Source organism: Bactrocera dorsalis, chromosome 5 (genome assembly GCF_023373825.1).
Source record: "Bactrocera dorsalis isolate Fly_Bdor chromosome 5, ASM2337382v1, whole genome shotgun sequence".
NCBI classification, from domain to species: domain Eukaryota; kingdom Metazoa; phylum Arthropoda; class Insecta; order Diptera; family Tephritidae; genus Bactrocera; species Bactrocera dorsalis.
The window spans coordinates 324,692-342,599 of NC_064307.1; the positions used below are offsets into that span (position 1 = coordinate 324,692).

A 17,908-nucleotide genomic window follows, 5' to 3' on the forward strand; every position below is an offset into this window, starting at 1 on the left:
TAGTTGGCACTACAAAGATAAAGTAGTACACACTTTAGCTACAACAACAGCAACAAGGGCGTTTAACGTTTGATCTGGCAATTAAAAGCTTCCAGAGACTGATAGAAAAGAAGTTTTGCTAAATTAAATTTAAAAAATAACAACAATTTACCAACGTTTGCTTTTTTTAAATAAGGAGGCCTGCACATTTCGTGCACAAATTATAAAAATTGTATTAAATTCAAAAATTTAATTTTTTTTAGTTTGAGAATTTTCACATTAAATTTGGTACTTTCCACTTTCAAAAATTTGTATTTTTAATATTTTTTTGAATAATCCGATCTTTTTTCAATATTCTTCACTACACCGACGCAGTCAAATTATCAACGCACGATTAACATTTTTTTAGCCGTGGAAAAACGCTACTGCTGCAGAAGTCACGAGCAATTTGTAGATAGTAAAGACGGTGGTCAAAGAATCAGCTTCCCTTAAGGAGCGCAATTTTTCTTATTTTTTATGCTTCTCTAATCAGCTGCTTGTAGTTTGAGAAAGTTTGAAGCGGGTGCCTGGTGAAGCACAAGTAGTTAAGTAGTAAGTAAGTTGATGTATTATCAAGTAGAAGGAGAAAAAGATCCACGAAAACTATTGCAGCAGGCAGCTCACATAGTAGACCGCGCGTAACGCGTTTGTGGAGCGTTGGATCAAACGGGCGTGCGACCGACCGTGCGACTATTTCCAACACGACCAACCGACACACTTTCTGCACCGCGTTAGACTGTGAGCGCGTTTTTTTGCATACCGCATAATAACGCAACTGGAAGCCACTAGCAACGGGAAGACCAACAACAACAATGAAGAGCGCATAAACGATTGCGGGCGAACTCAACTAACTCCTGCTCCTAGCGCACACGACGAGCGAGATAACACAATTAAAAGTGACGATGGTCCACGCACAAACAACACGCCGCACCATGCCTCCCATACTCTTAGCTATGCCCGTAGTAGGCAATACATGGTACACACACTTTTCACAAGCACTGTATAGCCAAATCGGCTTTAAGTTGGCGACCGATTGTTGACAAACGAGCAGTTTCGTTGCTAATAAGCACCAGCCAATAACTATGCCAATTGCTATGCGTTGCCATATTAAGGGAAAACGGAGCGGAGCGTAACGTCGAAGGAAACGTAGTTCTCGTCCATTCTTACATATACTCTCGCTCTCTCCGTGCGTTTGTAGAGAGGGTGCTTTTTATCGACTTGCTCGTTCGCTCTTGTCGAAAATGTTCTGCATCGGTGAAAAAGCTCAATCTTTGCTAGCCGTGTTGTTGTGTTGTTTTTGTTACACTTTATTAATATTCTAACAATGCGCCACATTGTGCTTACGAGTAGGTAAAAAATACAACAACTAAGGAATATCAAAAAACGATAAAGAAAATCGTACGTACGTCTGTACAACTCAAGTGGCGTATAACGAAGCGCACGAAAACAATGCGGTGCTGATAATAAAATGCTAACAACAACAATATGCGCTTTCCGTTAGAAGTAGTCGAATTATTTTAACACTCGGAATTGACGTGCCAAATTTTGGAGCTCATAGAGACCCTAAGGAAATCTGCGTTAGATTGGATTAACGGTATTTTCGAGTTAATGCAATGAGATGCCATAAAGTATTAGGGGCATGTCGTAAAGGTTTGCTGATGCATCTTTTAATGAGTATAATTTTATTGCTTGTATGTCCACAAATGTGGGTAGCAATACAAAAGCAACAAAAAAATGAAAAAAACATATCTGAATAAGCTAATAATTTAGCTTATCAAAAAAAGTTTAAACAGAAGAGTATATTTAAAAAATGATTACCGATCAAAAATAATAATACATAATATTGGTTGCACTGCCAAATAGTTTACAGTGATTACTCGCGAATGTGTTGTTGTCATTACGCCAAATTGTTTGTCAATTATTGTCAAATCATTAAAAACAACTAAACGAAGCTAAATCGATTTACGCAAGTTCGGCTGATATTAGTCCTTAAATTTTTGAGATACAGATCTTAAATTTTGTACACGTTTTTTCCCAAGATATTGGACTATTATAAAGCTTCCATACAAAGTGAATGTTCAAAATCAAATTCGTGTATGAAAACTTTTTGGCCTAGATTATTACCGAAGGCTACGCTACAATCTCCAAACAAATTGGTCGCATTAGGTCACAAATTAGCCGATTAAAATCAAAATAAAAATACATTTATACCATTTTTTGCGATAAGAAATGCAGATGCAAAAATTCGCTCCATAACTTTTAGTATGAAATATTTAATTATCATAAAAAGCTAATATCACAATTTTATTATTGACACCCAACCCACCACAAAAAATTTATTATCAAATTATCTCCGAGTTGTTTACATATCTATATATATGGACATTTGCAATGCGCCTAATAGTAGGCAACGCTTTATTGTATTTCTTTGATTGGCAAGGCAGCAATAAAAAATGGGACTAAATTTACGTATGTACAATATTAAATAAACGTGACAAAAGGAACAAAATTATGGAGTGGATCTCATTATTTGATATTTCGGGGGCATTATAAATATTTATTGGAAGATGCTTATATATATGATAATATCAGCAGATTTTGATTCTATTGAAGTAGTTATGTACGCATTTCAAAATGTCTGGCAGTATACTGTTACTGTCGAAAGGTTTTAAATAGCAGAAAGAATAGTAACAGTAATTAACGATAATATGCGGACGGTTATGATACGGCGAATTTTTCTCGAGCATAGCTAATATTACATATTCTATTTATCGCATATTTGTTCTCATTATTCAAACGTAGTTATTAGGATTTGGACAGTAAAAAATTATTAAAACTTTAAGAGTATTGGAAATAATAAAAAAAAACTTTTTCTTAATCCATTTTCAAGAGGAAGTCAAATTTTTTTTTTTATTTTTGTGAACTTTGCCAAAGAAGATGATGGTAAGTTAAACTACTAACAGAACTGAATAAGGACTGATGCATAAATGTGAAAATTGTCAAGAACTTATAAAATTTCACATGTTCTGTAACAATTATATCTCAATTCAATTAATATTAAACAAACAAAGTTCTAAGCATATACGCCGAAGCTTTGCGTATCAAAAGAAACATATGTATGTATTTCAGTGTATGCTCAGAAGACATCACATAAATAAATTGTATTATTTTGTAGCACGGAGCTTTTGCTGGGGTTGAGAAATGCGCTCGCACTACAAGTTCTCTCGCTCGCTGTCGCTCTCTCCATTTCGATTCACACTCGCGAAAGCGATGTTGTTAGATGCTCTGCGTGAGCGCACCTGATTGTGGGGAAGAAACGCTTGGCTGGAAAATAGTTAAATCGTAGAATATACGACACAGATAATATATACCACCAGAGGCAACGAATTTTTGTGCATAAATGTACACCAAATTCCAACGTGAGGTAGGCCAAATTATGTGCTCACCTTCGCGGTACGGTGGGGGAGCAGCAGTTAGAGCAGCTGCGGTGCGCATTGTTGCAGATGCGAGATATAAAAGCTGCTGTTATTAACAATTGTGCACCGCACCAGGGAGCTTTCTTTGTAGCCTGCATGCATATTTATTTAATTTCAAAACTTAATTTATACCATATTATATCCCAGTATGCTTGGGCGCATTGTAAGCTACGCATTTGGAGCTTTATTATAATATAAAGATTGATATGCAGAAATCTGCAACAAGAGCTGCGCGCGGAAGTGTAAATTGTTACACAAGTTTTGGACGGAAAAGGAATTTGATGTTCTATTATATGTATTTTTGGGCAGAAAGTCGAAGATCTCAACATCTCTTATAATGTGGATTTACGAATAGGCCTTTGAAATTGCTCAAGAAACTGGCGAATGACGCTCCAAAAATGAGCGATTATAAAGATTTGTTTTCGTCAGTCCGGGTTAAACTTGATCAGTTGAAATGTATGAATGTATGAGTTTAATTTCGCTTTTTCATTGCTTTCACTTTGTTATTTTTATTATTGTGGCGCTTCCTTTAAAGGAATAGGGGAAAAAAAGACACAATGACATCATCGAATGACAGCAAACAGGCGCTCAGCCATTCAAACAAACAGTCGTACTTACATACGGATGGACAGATCGACGGAAATATAAAAAGGCATTTGATCGAAACCGAAACAAAAAAAGTTATTCAAAGGAAATGTGATACAATTAAGGTGTCGGCGAGAAACAGAAAAAGAGGGTGTGAGTTTTCAAGTCTTTTCATTCTAATGCCTTATTATTCTATGAAATGTGCAAAATATGCTAATATACATTAGCATTGCTGCCGCAATTCAAATATATTGGAAAAGCTGATTACTCATAACCGGTTGCATGAAGCGCGTTCTTCTCTCATTATTTTCACTTTTAAATCGAATTTCGTTACGGGGATGGTATTGAAATGACTTACCTTATTGTCACTATCTGTGGTATTGCCGGAACCAAAGCTGGCTAATGAGCAGCGATCGTGATCATTCTCCGTCAGTGGTTCGTCTAAATCACGCGATGAACGTTGCGATGAGCCGGAATTCTTAGCCGGCGATTTCGGTAGTGTCAGCGAGGTGCCCGAAAAGCAAGTTTCTTGCATGACTTCGCGCATTTTTTTCACCCAAACCTGGAGAAATAGTAAACGAAGTTAGATAAGACGTTTTTAACTTATAAAATATTGTTACACATAATAGAAATCAGCTTTTGTATAAGGTTATAATACGATATTAAGTCATTCCATAAAAGAAACTTGCTTTAATAAAGAAAGCTTAAATTTTGTTCGAACAAGAAAAAACGTTCACTTCGGTTTCATCGACCTTCACAAATAATAAAGCTTACTATACAGGGACTTGATTTTGATCGCAGCTATACGCTATAGTGGCTCGATCTAAACAATTTATTCGGAGTTTGTACCGTTACTTTGGAAAATAGTTCATGCAAATTTCTTGATGATATCTTGTCAAATAAAAAAGTTTCCCATACAAAGGCTTTGTTTTGAGTGATCGCTATATGCTACAGTGGTCCGATCTGAATAGCTTATTTGTATATTATAGCTTTAATATTCTATGCCTAATATATCAAATTATTTAATCGAATAAAAATTAGGAGGCAGCCTTGTTAAATTCATTAATTAAGCTTTTTTAAACTTTTTTATATTGATATACATATATTTAAAATTCGTTTAGACTAACACTGAATAAAAGATTTTAAACAGTCAACATTAGCTCATATCGCATTGAATATTTCCAAGTTTTTTGACGGAACGTTTTCAAATAGGTGGCAAGTTTGTATTTTATATTAAAATGAGCCAAAAATATATGTCTTAAATGCCTCAAATTGTTCTGTACCCACTTGTTTGGTCTCCAAGCTATTTGCCTTCAGCACAATACGGCAATCGGAGAGCATTGGCGAACGGCCTGTCCACACGGCGAACTTGGTTTCATCACCCTCGATGTGTTCGGTGATGCCCATATCTGTAAAAATCATTGATAACGAGTTAATACTGACTACAAATTATTATTATTCAATATCTAACTAACCGGTTGTCATGAGTTTACTTTTGAATTGATATTTAACGGAACCGTTTGAGTCCTTCACCTCTTTGGCAAAGAGTAAATACAATTCGAATAAGAATACACGCCGTTCACGCCCTTTACGTATCAATTGCTTTGTATCCCAAGCTTGGAATGCATCCTGCAACACTACCTCACCCAAATTATCTATGGGCACATCACAATTCTCCAACAATGACAAATGCATTGCGTCGTTCGCCTTCTTCGGCACATTCAACATAACCTCTAAACCTTCTTTGATTTCACCATGACTCTCCTCACAGCAGGAGAGTAGATCCTTGAGTAATAATTGGTATTTTGTAATGCGTTGTACGGGCTTAATGAGAAAAGCTGGTAGGGGATGTTCGACCTTGTGTCGATGTTGCAACTCATCGAAATATGTGCCCGAATGTTGTACCATCAAATTATTCGAGATCGGTTTATTTTTGCAATAATATACATACATATCGAACTTTGTGGCCCAAGTGACGAAACAATGCCCAACATCTTCGGGCATTGTCTCGTATTTCTCCAATTCGCGTAAAAATATTTTCTGATGGAAATTATAAATTTCACGTATATTGCCGAAGAGTGTGTCCTCCTTGCCGGCCAATGCAGCTGGCACACCCTGACCAGTGCGAAATTCTTCAAGGAAGCATTTGATGCAAGTCTCCAAGTCTTTTACATAGGTACGTTCAGTCTGCATTAACTCAGCCATAATGAACTCTTTTCTGCGTGCGGATTTACGTTTCTCTTCGTTAATCTCCTTCGATGCGGCCGTGGAGGATGTAGTGAGTTTGGCCTCCAGCGAAGGATCTGAGTGGCGATCGGTGGTGGAGCCTGAAATTAATCCATATTTGTTGATTTCATTATATATAGTATGACTGAAGAATAAATACAAAAGAACAATTTAAGAACATAAGAGCTTTAAGAGAAATCAATTTTGTGTAAAAGTTTAATATCCAAGCACTTTGCTCTCGCTAACTGTTGTTTTACGGTTACTCACCAGAAGCAGAACTAATCGAAGAATTTGCGTCCGACTCCAGCGGCACCACCATTGACATGCCCAAAGACTTCTCCAACTGCTCTCTATAAGTGTCCATGCGATTGCTGAAGTCCTTATATCTGTTACAACAAATATGGCATTCAATTTGAAATCAAACATTATAAGAAAAATTTAGCACAACACACCTTTGATCGACAGACGCAACCCACTGCTTGATGGCGCTGGCGTGAGCATGTCCTTTCTCCACCAAGCTATCGGCCAGTTGAATGAGCAGCTTAACGCGCTCACGAGTTTCCTTCGCCGTGCCGCGAAATTCGTTGTGCTCTTTGAGCAGACCTTCGGTCTCTTCGCGTGTCTTACCCACCAGATTGGTGCGTGAGGAGAGGTAGGCCTCGCCGGTGTTGTGTATCCATTCGATGGCTTGCTTAGCGCTACGTTCGAACAGCACAAATTGCTGGCATTGATCCAACGATTTCTTGCGTTGTGTCCAAAATTCGAGCACCTGATTCTCCTGCGTCAACAGCTTATCGAGGATGGTGCGTACGTGCGTCTCGCAGTTGCCCTGCGACTGATACTTGTAGTACTGTTGCGAACGGTTTGCATATTTAAGGAATGTTTCGGCGGTGCGACGTGCCAGTGTACAAGCTTTGAGGAATGCCTCCTTCTGTTCCTGATGTTTGGAAATTAGCTGCACAATAGTTTGAGCTTTATCACTAGAGCCACCGCCGCCGCACCAATCGTCTTCGCGGCGATACTCACGCTCAAGGCTGTCGAGTACGGAGCACACTTGCTCCGCGGTTTTGTAGAAATTCATTGAGGCGGTCACCAGTTTATGGCGTTCTTCGGCGTAAGTGACCAGTTGTTGCCACTTCTTTGTGACATCATCTGAGATTTCACGTATCGATTGTGGATCGTAATGGTTGGCATTGATGAGCGCGTCGGCGCGATATTTCACCTGTACGGCGGAGGTGTGTGTTTTCTCAATGGCAACCTGTGAACATAATGAAAATTGAAATTTGAAGAAAGAAATAAACGAATCAATCGCACCTGGAATTGTTCGTGTTCCTTGCGTAGCTGTTCGGCCTCCTGCAAGCTATTGGGCGTTACAAAACTGGCCACCAGCATGGCTTCACCGTTGCGTATCCATGATATTACTTGATTGGCATCATTTTGAAACTGGCACAGCTGCACGGCTTGCTCCAATTTCGCGCGCTTCGCTTCAGACAGTTCCTCAAGGTCAATTTCACGCTCACCCAAAAAGTCCAAGAGGTACTGTATGCGCGCCTGCGCTGTGTGCGTGGCATCCGCCATCGAAATGATGCCAGCCGTTTCGAACATTTGCAGTAGGTCCTGTCCCTGTTGTAGCACCTCGTAGGTGGTGTTCTGAATGTCAGTTACGGAGTCGTTGTGCATTCGTATCAATTGTTCGGCCTTTTGGTAGTCACGTGACAAGTCGGCATGCTGCAACTCCTCCGACCAAATTTCTAACTGTGATGAGAGCTCCATTGCGTCACGTTCGAAATAGCGTAAACGGAGTATAAGATCGGCGCGATATTGACGCGCTGACCAAAGTTCCTCCAATTCCACTTTTTGTTTGGTTAATTTCTCTAAAGTCGTTTCAAGTCCCGATATGGACAAGCTATTCTCATCGTATTCGAGTGAGCGCATTTCCTGTAACAACGCCTCGCCTTGTGCGATGGTCTGCATGCAACCCTTGAGGGTACTCTCCTGCTGCTCACGGAATTGTTGCAAATGTCGCTCAATACCTTCGAGATTCTCCTGAGAGAGCATAGTTTGATCGGTGGACACGTCGGTGCGCAATTGGTCAATCCAAGCGGTGACTTCTTTCTCGTGTGTGTAAAATATAACAGCCATTTCCAAGCGGCGGCGCCTTTGCTCAACGCGCTCGGCAAAACTAGCAACCTGCAACTCTAGCTCACGCGCAACTGAGTATATCTCATTGGGATCGGCCTCGCCACTTCTTGCCAGTTCGTCTGCTGCCGAGAGCAATTTCTCCGCATTGCTATAAGTGTTCTGTGCCACATTCTCAAAGTGCTCATGTGACTTTTGATAGACGCGTGCCTTCTGCAGGTTGCGTCCAATGCCGGTATTCTTGCGCAAAAATACCTCACCATGATTCTTTAGCCAATCCAACACTTGTTTCACATCCTCCTGGAAGAGGCGCAACGCCAAAGTTTGATGCAATCTGATCTTCTCTTGATGCCATTTTGCCTCCAGTGAGCGGTGATGTCCCAATATTTGGTGAATAACGGCGAGCACATGCGAAGCACCCTCACTGTAGTCAGCTGCCGGGTTCTGGCGCTCGTATTTATTAAAGCTACTATTCTTGCGGTGATCGGGTACACCAGGTGGCGGAGGTTGATTGCACACCTGCACCAGATGATCCAATTGGTAAAGTAGTTTCTTGCTAGTCGAGTGCACCTCGGTGTAAGCCTGACACATGGCTTCGTACAGTGACTGATGCGTACGTATTGCTGTTTCCAGGCTCTGTATATCCGATGGAAGCGGCTGCGAGGCCTGACAGGCGGCTGCCCAAGAGGCCACGCTATTGCAATACTGTTCCGCTTTGTGGTGGAAGAGTACACTCAGTTGCAGCACCGCCGTACGTTCATCTAGACCAGCAGCGAAGTCTTTCCAAGTGCGATCGAGGCGCGTGGCTAGTGTTTTAATGTGTTGCGCAGCGTAATGTTGACTCTCAATGAGGCGTGAGGCAACGGCAAGTATGCGATCAATATTGACTGACACATTCATGGAGGCGACTGCGAATTTCTGATGTTCGTCCTGCAGTGATTTCGCCACAGAATAATTATGCCCAATTTCGACATAAGACATCTGAAAGACATCACGATTGTGCAATATCCAGTCGAACATTTTCTCGCAATCTTGCTCAAAGAGACGCCATTGAAAACACTGGTCTAACTTGGACTTCTTGTGTTGCCATAAGGTGAGCAAACGTTGTTGACCATTACGTATGAGGTCAACCTGACGCAGCGCTTTATTGATAGCCGCGGCCATGTCGGGATTATTGGTGGCAGCGCGAAAAGCTGGGGAAGAGTTCTGCGTCTGCGTTGAAGTGCCGGAGTCGCTGCCACCACAGTCGGCGCCGGAGCCAACACAGGGCTGTGGACGAAATCAAAATTTTATATTTTCATTAAAATTACATATTTCAACTGAATGCACTCACCTGTCTACCAGGCACACCAGCGCCACCGGCATTCTTATTGATCTTAGCTAGCAATTTCTTGCTCTGCAATTCCAAATCTTCTATCGGCAGATTTTGTATTTTCTTCTTCATTTCGTTGTGATGATCGAGTGAATGCTTCGCGCCGTTAACATCTTCGGCGAAATCATTGCGCTGCAAGTCTTCCTGCAGATCGTCGATGCGATCGGCCATATCGCTCGCTTGCCAAAAGAAATCTTCGATTGCCAAACGCGATTCGGTCCACTGTTGGTGATCGTACGGCTGCGTGCCGTCAAAATCAGAAGTTAATTGATGCGCCTCGGCTATTTTGTGTAGGGCCTCGATCGATATATTCGATGTTTCAAATTTGTATTTATTTGTCGATATTGAAGCGCGTTGCTTCTGCCAAAAATTATCCGGTTTTATTAGCACCACGTTGTGTATGTTAGCGCTGAAGTGCTCCTGTAGTACTTTGAGTATTGTCTTTAGGTTGGTGGAACAATTACCATTGCCCCGCATATCAATGATGACCGTGAAGCCGAGGTTCTTCGCTGAATCACTATGCAGAAATAAAAGAATAGCAAATTAGTGAAATTAGTTGGAGCCAACATAAAGTTTTAATAAAATCGTGAAAGGTGGTAGGCTGGGTGAAACGAGCGACCAAAAGAGAACGAGAGAGAGAGAAGGGGGCAGTGTGAACGTGCGAATGGCTTGACGTGAACAAGCCGTAAAAATAGGAGCGAAAACAGCAGACCGCGCACCGGCATATGTGACTACACATGCCCAATGAGGCAATGAACTGCGATAGACATACACACAACACACATTTGTAAAGCGATTGTTTAAAGTTTGCATAAATTAAGATTTTTTACAATGAATTACTATGCTGACACAATTTCTTTTCATTAATTTCTTTACTGTAATCAAAAATATTTGGATAAACAAGCTTTTTGCAGTGATCAAAGAGATCACGCAAGATCACGCAATAAACTTTGACACAAAAGAAGCAAGCATTTTTATTTACATTAAAAGTTAAATAACAATAGTCCGATTTACGAAAATTATTAAATTACACTTTATAAAAAATAAACAAGTTAGATTTTCATTTGAAGGAAAAATCAAAATTAATAAATAGTGAAGAATACATCTAAGCAAAATTTACGAACTATGCTACTTATTGACACATTACTGTACGTAAAATATTTTAGATATCAAAAATATGCAATCACATTATAAAACACTGATAATATTGTCTTTCAAACTAATTTTCCGTGATTTTAGTAATTTTAATAATATTAGTTAACCACAAACCGCAAAGTGATTTGTATCAACATACATACATACAATCTTGCAAATGGATATATGTACACAGCCGTATATGTATGTATGCAGATTTGTATGCGTATCTTAACTCTTTCCTATGTGTTGTTTTGAATGCATAATTAAATAAGAATGTATATAAATGTTGAAATAGGAGCCATGCGACTATTGCGTCTGTCACATATTTGATTCTTTGGGAGTAGACGGCAAATAAAATGACGTGGGTAATGTACTCATAAATACGTTTTTTTTTTATGGGCTTAGAAAACCCGTCGGTACCTTATAAGGGTTATATAAAGTAAAAGTAGAATAATTACGTGAGTACATGGTTACAATACCATTTTCTAAAAAAAATCATTATCTCTGACTGCAACGAAGCTAGTACACCGTTCACAGGTGAAGGTGCGTACTTGATACAGTTGTCCGATCTGTATATCCTGTTGTTGTTGTTGTAACGGCAGAATTCTGCCGAGTTGACAGTCCTTGGCCGAATAAAAATCCGGGTCCGTTCCGGTTACGTAGACTCGGCTATCGTGGAATCTGTATATCCTCTATTGGTCTGATATCGGCTTCGGCAAAGAAGTAGCTTCTTGCCGATAAAAAAGACTTGTTTGAAATGTCAGATATATAACTTAAAACTGAGGGACTAGTTGAGCTTATAGAAACTGTGTAGGTTCGAGTGGGCTTCTCCCTCCGAAATATCTTGAAGATTCCATGTCTACCCTTTCAACTATGTCTTCGAATAGTGTTATACAGATGATTGGATCAAAAGTTTTCAATAGGTTGAGTGAAGCTAGTAACATTCTCCCTTGATTCTGTGGTGATACTGATCACTTCCCACAAGTAATGTAAAGAATTGAATAGGATCGGGTAGTGAATAAATAATACATATAGGTTTTTTATCTATTGAAATTTTTAGCTGTGCGTCCATTCTTACTTAAGAACCTTAGCAAGGTAGTTTCCTGCGGCAAGAAATTCTGAGGTTAACAATATATTTAGTATATATTATAGCAGCTGTTGTAGTAATTCTATAAACAGTTCTAGTAAATACATACATACATGTGCAGAACTTTATAAAAGTATTTTCTAATTTAAAATATTATTATAACTCTTTGGCTAAAACATACGTAGGTTCATATTACTCACACAACGCCTGTTTGTTTCCGGTACCAAGCACAATTAATAAATATAAACAGGCACAGGCATACACATACATTGAACCACAATCAATGTATGAACATAGACAGCTCAAAACAAATTCAAGAAATTTGACACCATAGCCGTGTACAAGGAAAGGAAAATCACACGAAGTTTTGTAGATATAAATGCACGTAGGAATGTACGTTTGTAAGTGGAATGCATCAACCAAAAGCAAATAATCGAGCATCTGTGGAAAACAGCAACAATATTCGAAATAGAAGTGCAGAAATATATTTAAGTAAATATATGTATTGTATGTATTTGCGTGTGTTGATTAAACAATTGCTGCTGGCGCGCTGATAACTGACCGAGCATGGTGGCCATGCTGGCTGCTGAATAGAACTACTTGGAATTCGTACCCGCTATGACGATGTTATGAGAAAATGCTGATAAGAATTGTGTGCAGCACACAGCTGTCTGTGAAGAGATAATTAGGCAGTTCGCTTGGGGTTTGCGTATTTTTAAAACAAAAGCAGCCATAGTAAAATGCATCATTAAGCCTCGACAGTTGAGTGATAACGCGTTTGCCCGGATTGCTCTTAATATTTTTCTTTGATAACAGAAACTGCTGCCAAAAGGTGTGCATTTTGATGCGACAGTTTCCCATCAAGGAAGTCACGCTTGGGTATACAGAAATAATCATAATCAAAATAATAATAATCAGTTAGGTTGAGGATTGGAGACAGCAAATAAGGCATTAAGCTAAATACTTATCGGTCGTTCCGAACGTCGTCGAACCAGATTGTACATATGTGTAATGCAAGAACAAACAGCATAACGGTGAAGTCTTATCATTAAAAGTACAATAGATAGAGCGCCACACCAGAAAACTAAATCATAAACGAATAGCATTGCGGAGAGACTACGAAACATGATTAAAGTAAGCCGACAGTCGGGTCTTCGTAACCAGAATCTACCCGAATTCTTATACGAGAAGTACTGACAACTCGACAACATTCCTACAAATTACTTTAGGTTTGTTTCCTATACCATAACAACAACAAAACCCGAAATGCTTGAGAGCATGTTAGCGAAGAGTTGTGAGATTATGCAAAGTGGTGAACTGTGTTATGTCGGTAGTCGTTTAGTTAAGTCATTTACAGAATGTTAATATGCAAGAGCTACCCGGGTTTCCTCTGATAACTGGGGTTCTTCATATGCAATGTGTCCTTGTGAAAATCATATGATTAGACAACCTTTTCTTTTAGAAGAACAAGAACATAGGGTTATATATATATATGTATATATTGTATATGTATATAAATGATCAGGATGATGAGTCGAGTTGACTGTCTGTCTGTCCGTCCGTCCGTGCAAGCTATAAGTTGAGTTAAAATTGAAATATCTTGATAAAAGTTGTTATGTGCGTTCCTTTGCAAAAAAAATTACGATGGGCGTAATCGGACATCTGCCATGCCCACAAAACAATATTAACCGAAAACCTATATAAAGTATCATAACTAAGCACTAAATTAAGATATAAAACTATAATTGCGCAAAATTTCAAAAAGTTGGCGTACCCCGGCCCCCTTATAATTTTAATGTACATACATACATATCTTCTAAACCGCTAAACAACAACCAAATTCGCCTTGCGCTGGAGTCAAAATTGGGCGATGAACGTAGCAGCGCCCATTTTTAGCTGAAATCACATATGTACATACATATGTATCTCGAGATCTTCCCGATTTCAACAAACTTTATACCGCATATATTGGAAGACATGTGAGTTATCTTAATAAAATTGAGATAGTATGTTATTCAGTGGCGTAGCTATAACTTCGGGCGCCCGGGGCAAGGATGTTCTGTCGCCCCCTTTATCTACCTACCTACAAGTTTCATGAGGTGGTTCGAACAAAAGTGAATTTTTACAAAATATCTCAAATAATGTCTTATCGACATTAAGTATACGCAAATTTTGAAGTTCCAAAATTCTCACAATACGGTTTTTGAGGAAATTGATAGTAAATTTACAAGACATCTTATTAAAAGCCATAGAAAAAACCCATTTTCGCCCTATATCTTGTACACTTTTGACACAATTTGCCAAATAAATTTTGTAAAAAAAATTGTTGAAGTATTTTTCTGAATATTAAAAAACAGCGAAGATCGTTTTGCCGCCCCGAAGACGTTGTGCTCAGAAATCTCACCCTAGGCTTTAATCCTTGCAAGTTGCAAGAGTATAAAATGGTCGGTTATACCCGAACTTTCATGTTTTCCAATAATATTGCCTGTGGCTCACCAACTATTTGTGAAAAAATATTTGGTGTTGCCTGGCCTTGAACAACTTCGATTTAATGCAGGGTATTTTATATACATATTTAGCTGCATACATAGTTATGTATGTATGTATATACACTTATGCGAAGACATATATCATTTGTATTTTATTACGAATGTATTTATTCAAAGACGTATTTTCAGCGCTTATGGATTTCCTTAGAAATTTATGCCACTGTGTGTTTTGGCACTGTGGTCGACGTTCGCTGGCAATGATATTTATGATGCCGGCGTAGTAGGAGGCGTTGTTCGTGGCACTGCCATTGCTTCGGCAGACAGGCAAGCAGGCAGGCAGGCAATAACGTCGCCAAAGTCGCGCCAATGCCGTTGTTATAGTCAAAAGTCGTCGACGTAGCCGCCACCGGCGTTGTTTTCCTCATTTTTGTAACTGTCGCCGTCACCTTCTCCAAAGTTGCCTAAAGTCTCGGCATATCTTTGTAGTGCGCTTCTCCATTGCTGCTCTTTGTCTTTTAGATTTATTTGTTCTTGTTGTTTTGGTTTTTGTTCTTTCGTTTATTTTGCGTAATTTTTCACTCGTACTTTTTCCATTCGCCTTGTACATTGGAGCTGCCTTATTCTTTTTATTGTTCTTTTGCTTTCGTTTTTATTTTTAATTGTGCGTTTTGTTGGCGCGTTGCGTGCAATTGTGAGGTTCCTCACTGCCACTTTATGTATATAGTTTTAGTTTATTTTTTGTAGTTTTTAATTTGTGTAGTTTCCTTATACGTAAATTAATGTATTCGACAGTGGCGAAGCCCCTTTAGGAGGTTTTGAAGTGACAACATGCTCATGTAAATCTTTTTTGTTTTATTTATATTCCTCTTTATTTTTCATTTCATAATGCTTTTAGACAAAAACAATAATTCGCTTTTGTTTCCGAGTGCCTGTTTTAAAATTTGTATTATTATGCAAGTTATTATTTTTAGTGTTTTATTCCGAAAACACAATTTGTACAGGAGTTCACGCATATGTACAATTTACTACACACGCACACATAAACCATCTTTTAAGCTTGAATAAAGCGAATATTATGTACCGGCTGATACGCCATATGTGCGCAGGTTGCATTAAGCCTGAAGCCTGACGCTTTGGAGTCCATAACGCATAACACTTAGATGAATCATGCTGCAATATGCAACCATGCTTATACAAGCACCGTGTATGAAGTGAAATTTCCCTCACCAATCTTTTGTTCAAAAAGCGGATAGTGGAAGATAAGAAATGCAAAACCCAAGTGCAGAAAATGCTTGCAAAATTTGAGTGTAAAAACAAGAGAGTGATGCAAGAAATAAAAGTAAATAATTGGTAATTCAATTGTGTGGTCTGACTAAAAAGGAACAGGAACTTAACTGAAAATTTTAGTTTTGATTTTAGAGATATTTTTACATCAAAGATTCAGAACTTGCGTACAGTAAAATGCTAAAGTATAAATTGCAAAGGCAAAAACATTTATAATGTTAATAGTTAGTCTAATATTGATATGGAATCTTATATTGATAATAGGTAAGAATTTTAAAATTGTTGAGTAAATACTAACCTTGGTATCATAATTAAATAGCTAAGCAAACGACGTAAATCCTCCGGTTTAAGTCGATCTCGTTTCGGTGTTGCTGGAAAGCATAACAAGGGACCACCTCGTCTATCACGACCACCAGTGAGACATACAACACGCTCTTGAAGCAGTGTTAAAATATCCCGCGCCCTTTGTCCGTCCATATTTGTTTATATTTATGGTATGGTAAGGCTATGTTAGTTTCCTTTTTTAAAGTAAAAGTTCTTTTGTTGGCAACGTTTACAGGTGTGTCAATCGATTTTTCTGTCAACCTTTTCACGGTTTTTACGTTCAGTAAATGTTTTCTTTTTTACCGCCATAACTTCGGATTCTTAGTTGGTATTTTATTTCAAAACATATGTGCTCACTTGCAGCCACTTTTTATTTAATATTTTTATTTGTCACCTAACTTCGAAAGCGAACCAACAAAGTTGACTCATGCAAAAACAAAAAAAAAAATCACAATATATCAGATTGTTACACTTCACACATGGTGGGAAATTATGTTGTTTAATCAGATTTAAAATTCTAACGCCCCTAAATTCTCTCCAACATTTTTTTTCTCAATTTAGTTTAATGTTTAATAAATTAACTAGATGTGACTTTTCTCATTACACTTTCCAACTTTGTGCTTAATAACATATTGTTTCTCTGAGCTATCATTTGTTAATTTGCATTGAGCAATTATTACTTGTCGAATATATTTCCGTTTACAATGCGTCGTCCATTGCTACTATTGCCTTATGTGATACCCAACGTTGCCGTCACAATCGTCGTCGATGTTGACGTCGGCTTCAGCAGCATTCATAAAACAACGTCAACATCACCATTCCAAATTTTTCTTCATTTTCTTCTATTTTAAACTTTTCATTATTATTGTATTTATCTCTTTTCGGATATTCTTTGTTATACTCTTCATCTTTAACTTCAACTCATCATTCATTGGAGCAGTCGTTTCCAAAATAAAACAAAATCACATAAACGCGAATTGAAAGAACGTTTTTGTAGTCGGCGCTGGTTGCGGCCAGCGGACTGGTACACTGTCTGATTTCGCTGATTGCTGCTTAACTACTTGCCTATGGTTGCTTCTTCTTTATCCTCCTATTACACTCCAACGATTTCAGTTTCCTCTCGCTATTCTTTTGCTCCTCCTGATGTTGCTGATGATGGTGGTGCTCCGCTGTTTTTTGCTGTCATTGATTTTTTGAGAAATTGTAAATTGCCGGAAAACCAATATTTCACAACAAATTCGCACAATTTATATTAAATTTCAATATCACGTACTTATAATATTCATTTTACAGTTTCATAAGTTTTAAATTTTATCTATTTCTGGTTAAAAATTACAAATTTTGCTGGAGGATTTACTGCCCAATATGAGAACGAAACGAAACAAATTTTTTTCACTTGAGCTCTCTCCAATCTCTCCACTGTTGTCGATGACAACGAAAACACGAATGATGCCAAAGTAAACAAGTACATAAAAGAAGAATGTAAATAGATACCAAACAATAACAAATATCTGATTAATATAGGCATTTTTGAAATATAAATATTTCGACAATTTGCTAAGGTTAGAAATATTTAATAGAAATTGGCAAAATATAAAAATAGAGTATTCAGTTATTAAATATGTTGTTAATAATTTAAAAAATGGTGTAGGAGCTATTTGTATTCATAAACGTATGTAGATTCTTACATATTTTTGTTTAAATAATGCAACTCTGCATTTTGGAGAAATCTCTCGCATGCTTAGGTGCCGAACGAAAAAAAATTCATTCG

The 17,908-nt window shown here is 38.2% G+C and overlaps 1 protein-coding gene across 1 annotated transcript in view; it reads right to left on the reverse strand.

The window, feature by feature from the left end:
- LOC105232776 (triple functional domain protein) overlaps positions 1-17,564 on the reverse strand; it is a 73,181-nt gene extending 55,617 nt beyond the window's left edge. The window contains exons 1-8 of the mRNA XM_011214601.4: positions 16,112-17,564; positions 9,778-10,333; positions 7,620-9,713; positions 6,758-7,563; positions 6,573-6,691; positions 5,555-6,406; positions 5,367-5,488; positions 4,438-4,641 (exon numbers count right to left, since the gene is read on the reverse strand). Coding sequence (XP_011212903.2) covers positions 4,438-4,641; positions 5,367-5,488; positions 5,555-6,406; positions 6,573-6,691; positions 6,758-7,563; positions 7,620-9,713; positions 9,778-10,333; positions 16,112-16,290 — 4,932 coding nt within the window. The 5' untranslated portion in view covers positions 16,291-17,564. The remainder of the gene's footprint in view (positions 1-4,437; positions 4,642-5,366; positions 5,489-5,554; positions 6,407-6,572; positions 6,692-6,757; positions 7,564-7,619; positions 9,714-9,777; positions 10,334-16,111) is intronic.
- Positions 17,565-17,908: the final 344 nt, after the last annotated feature.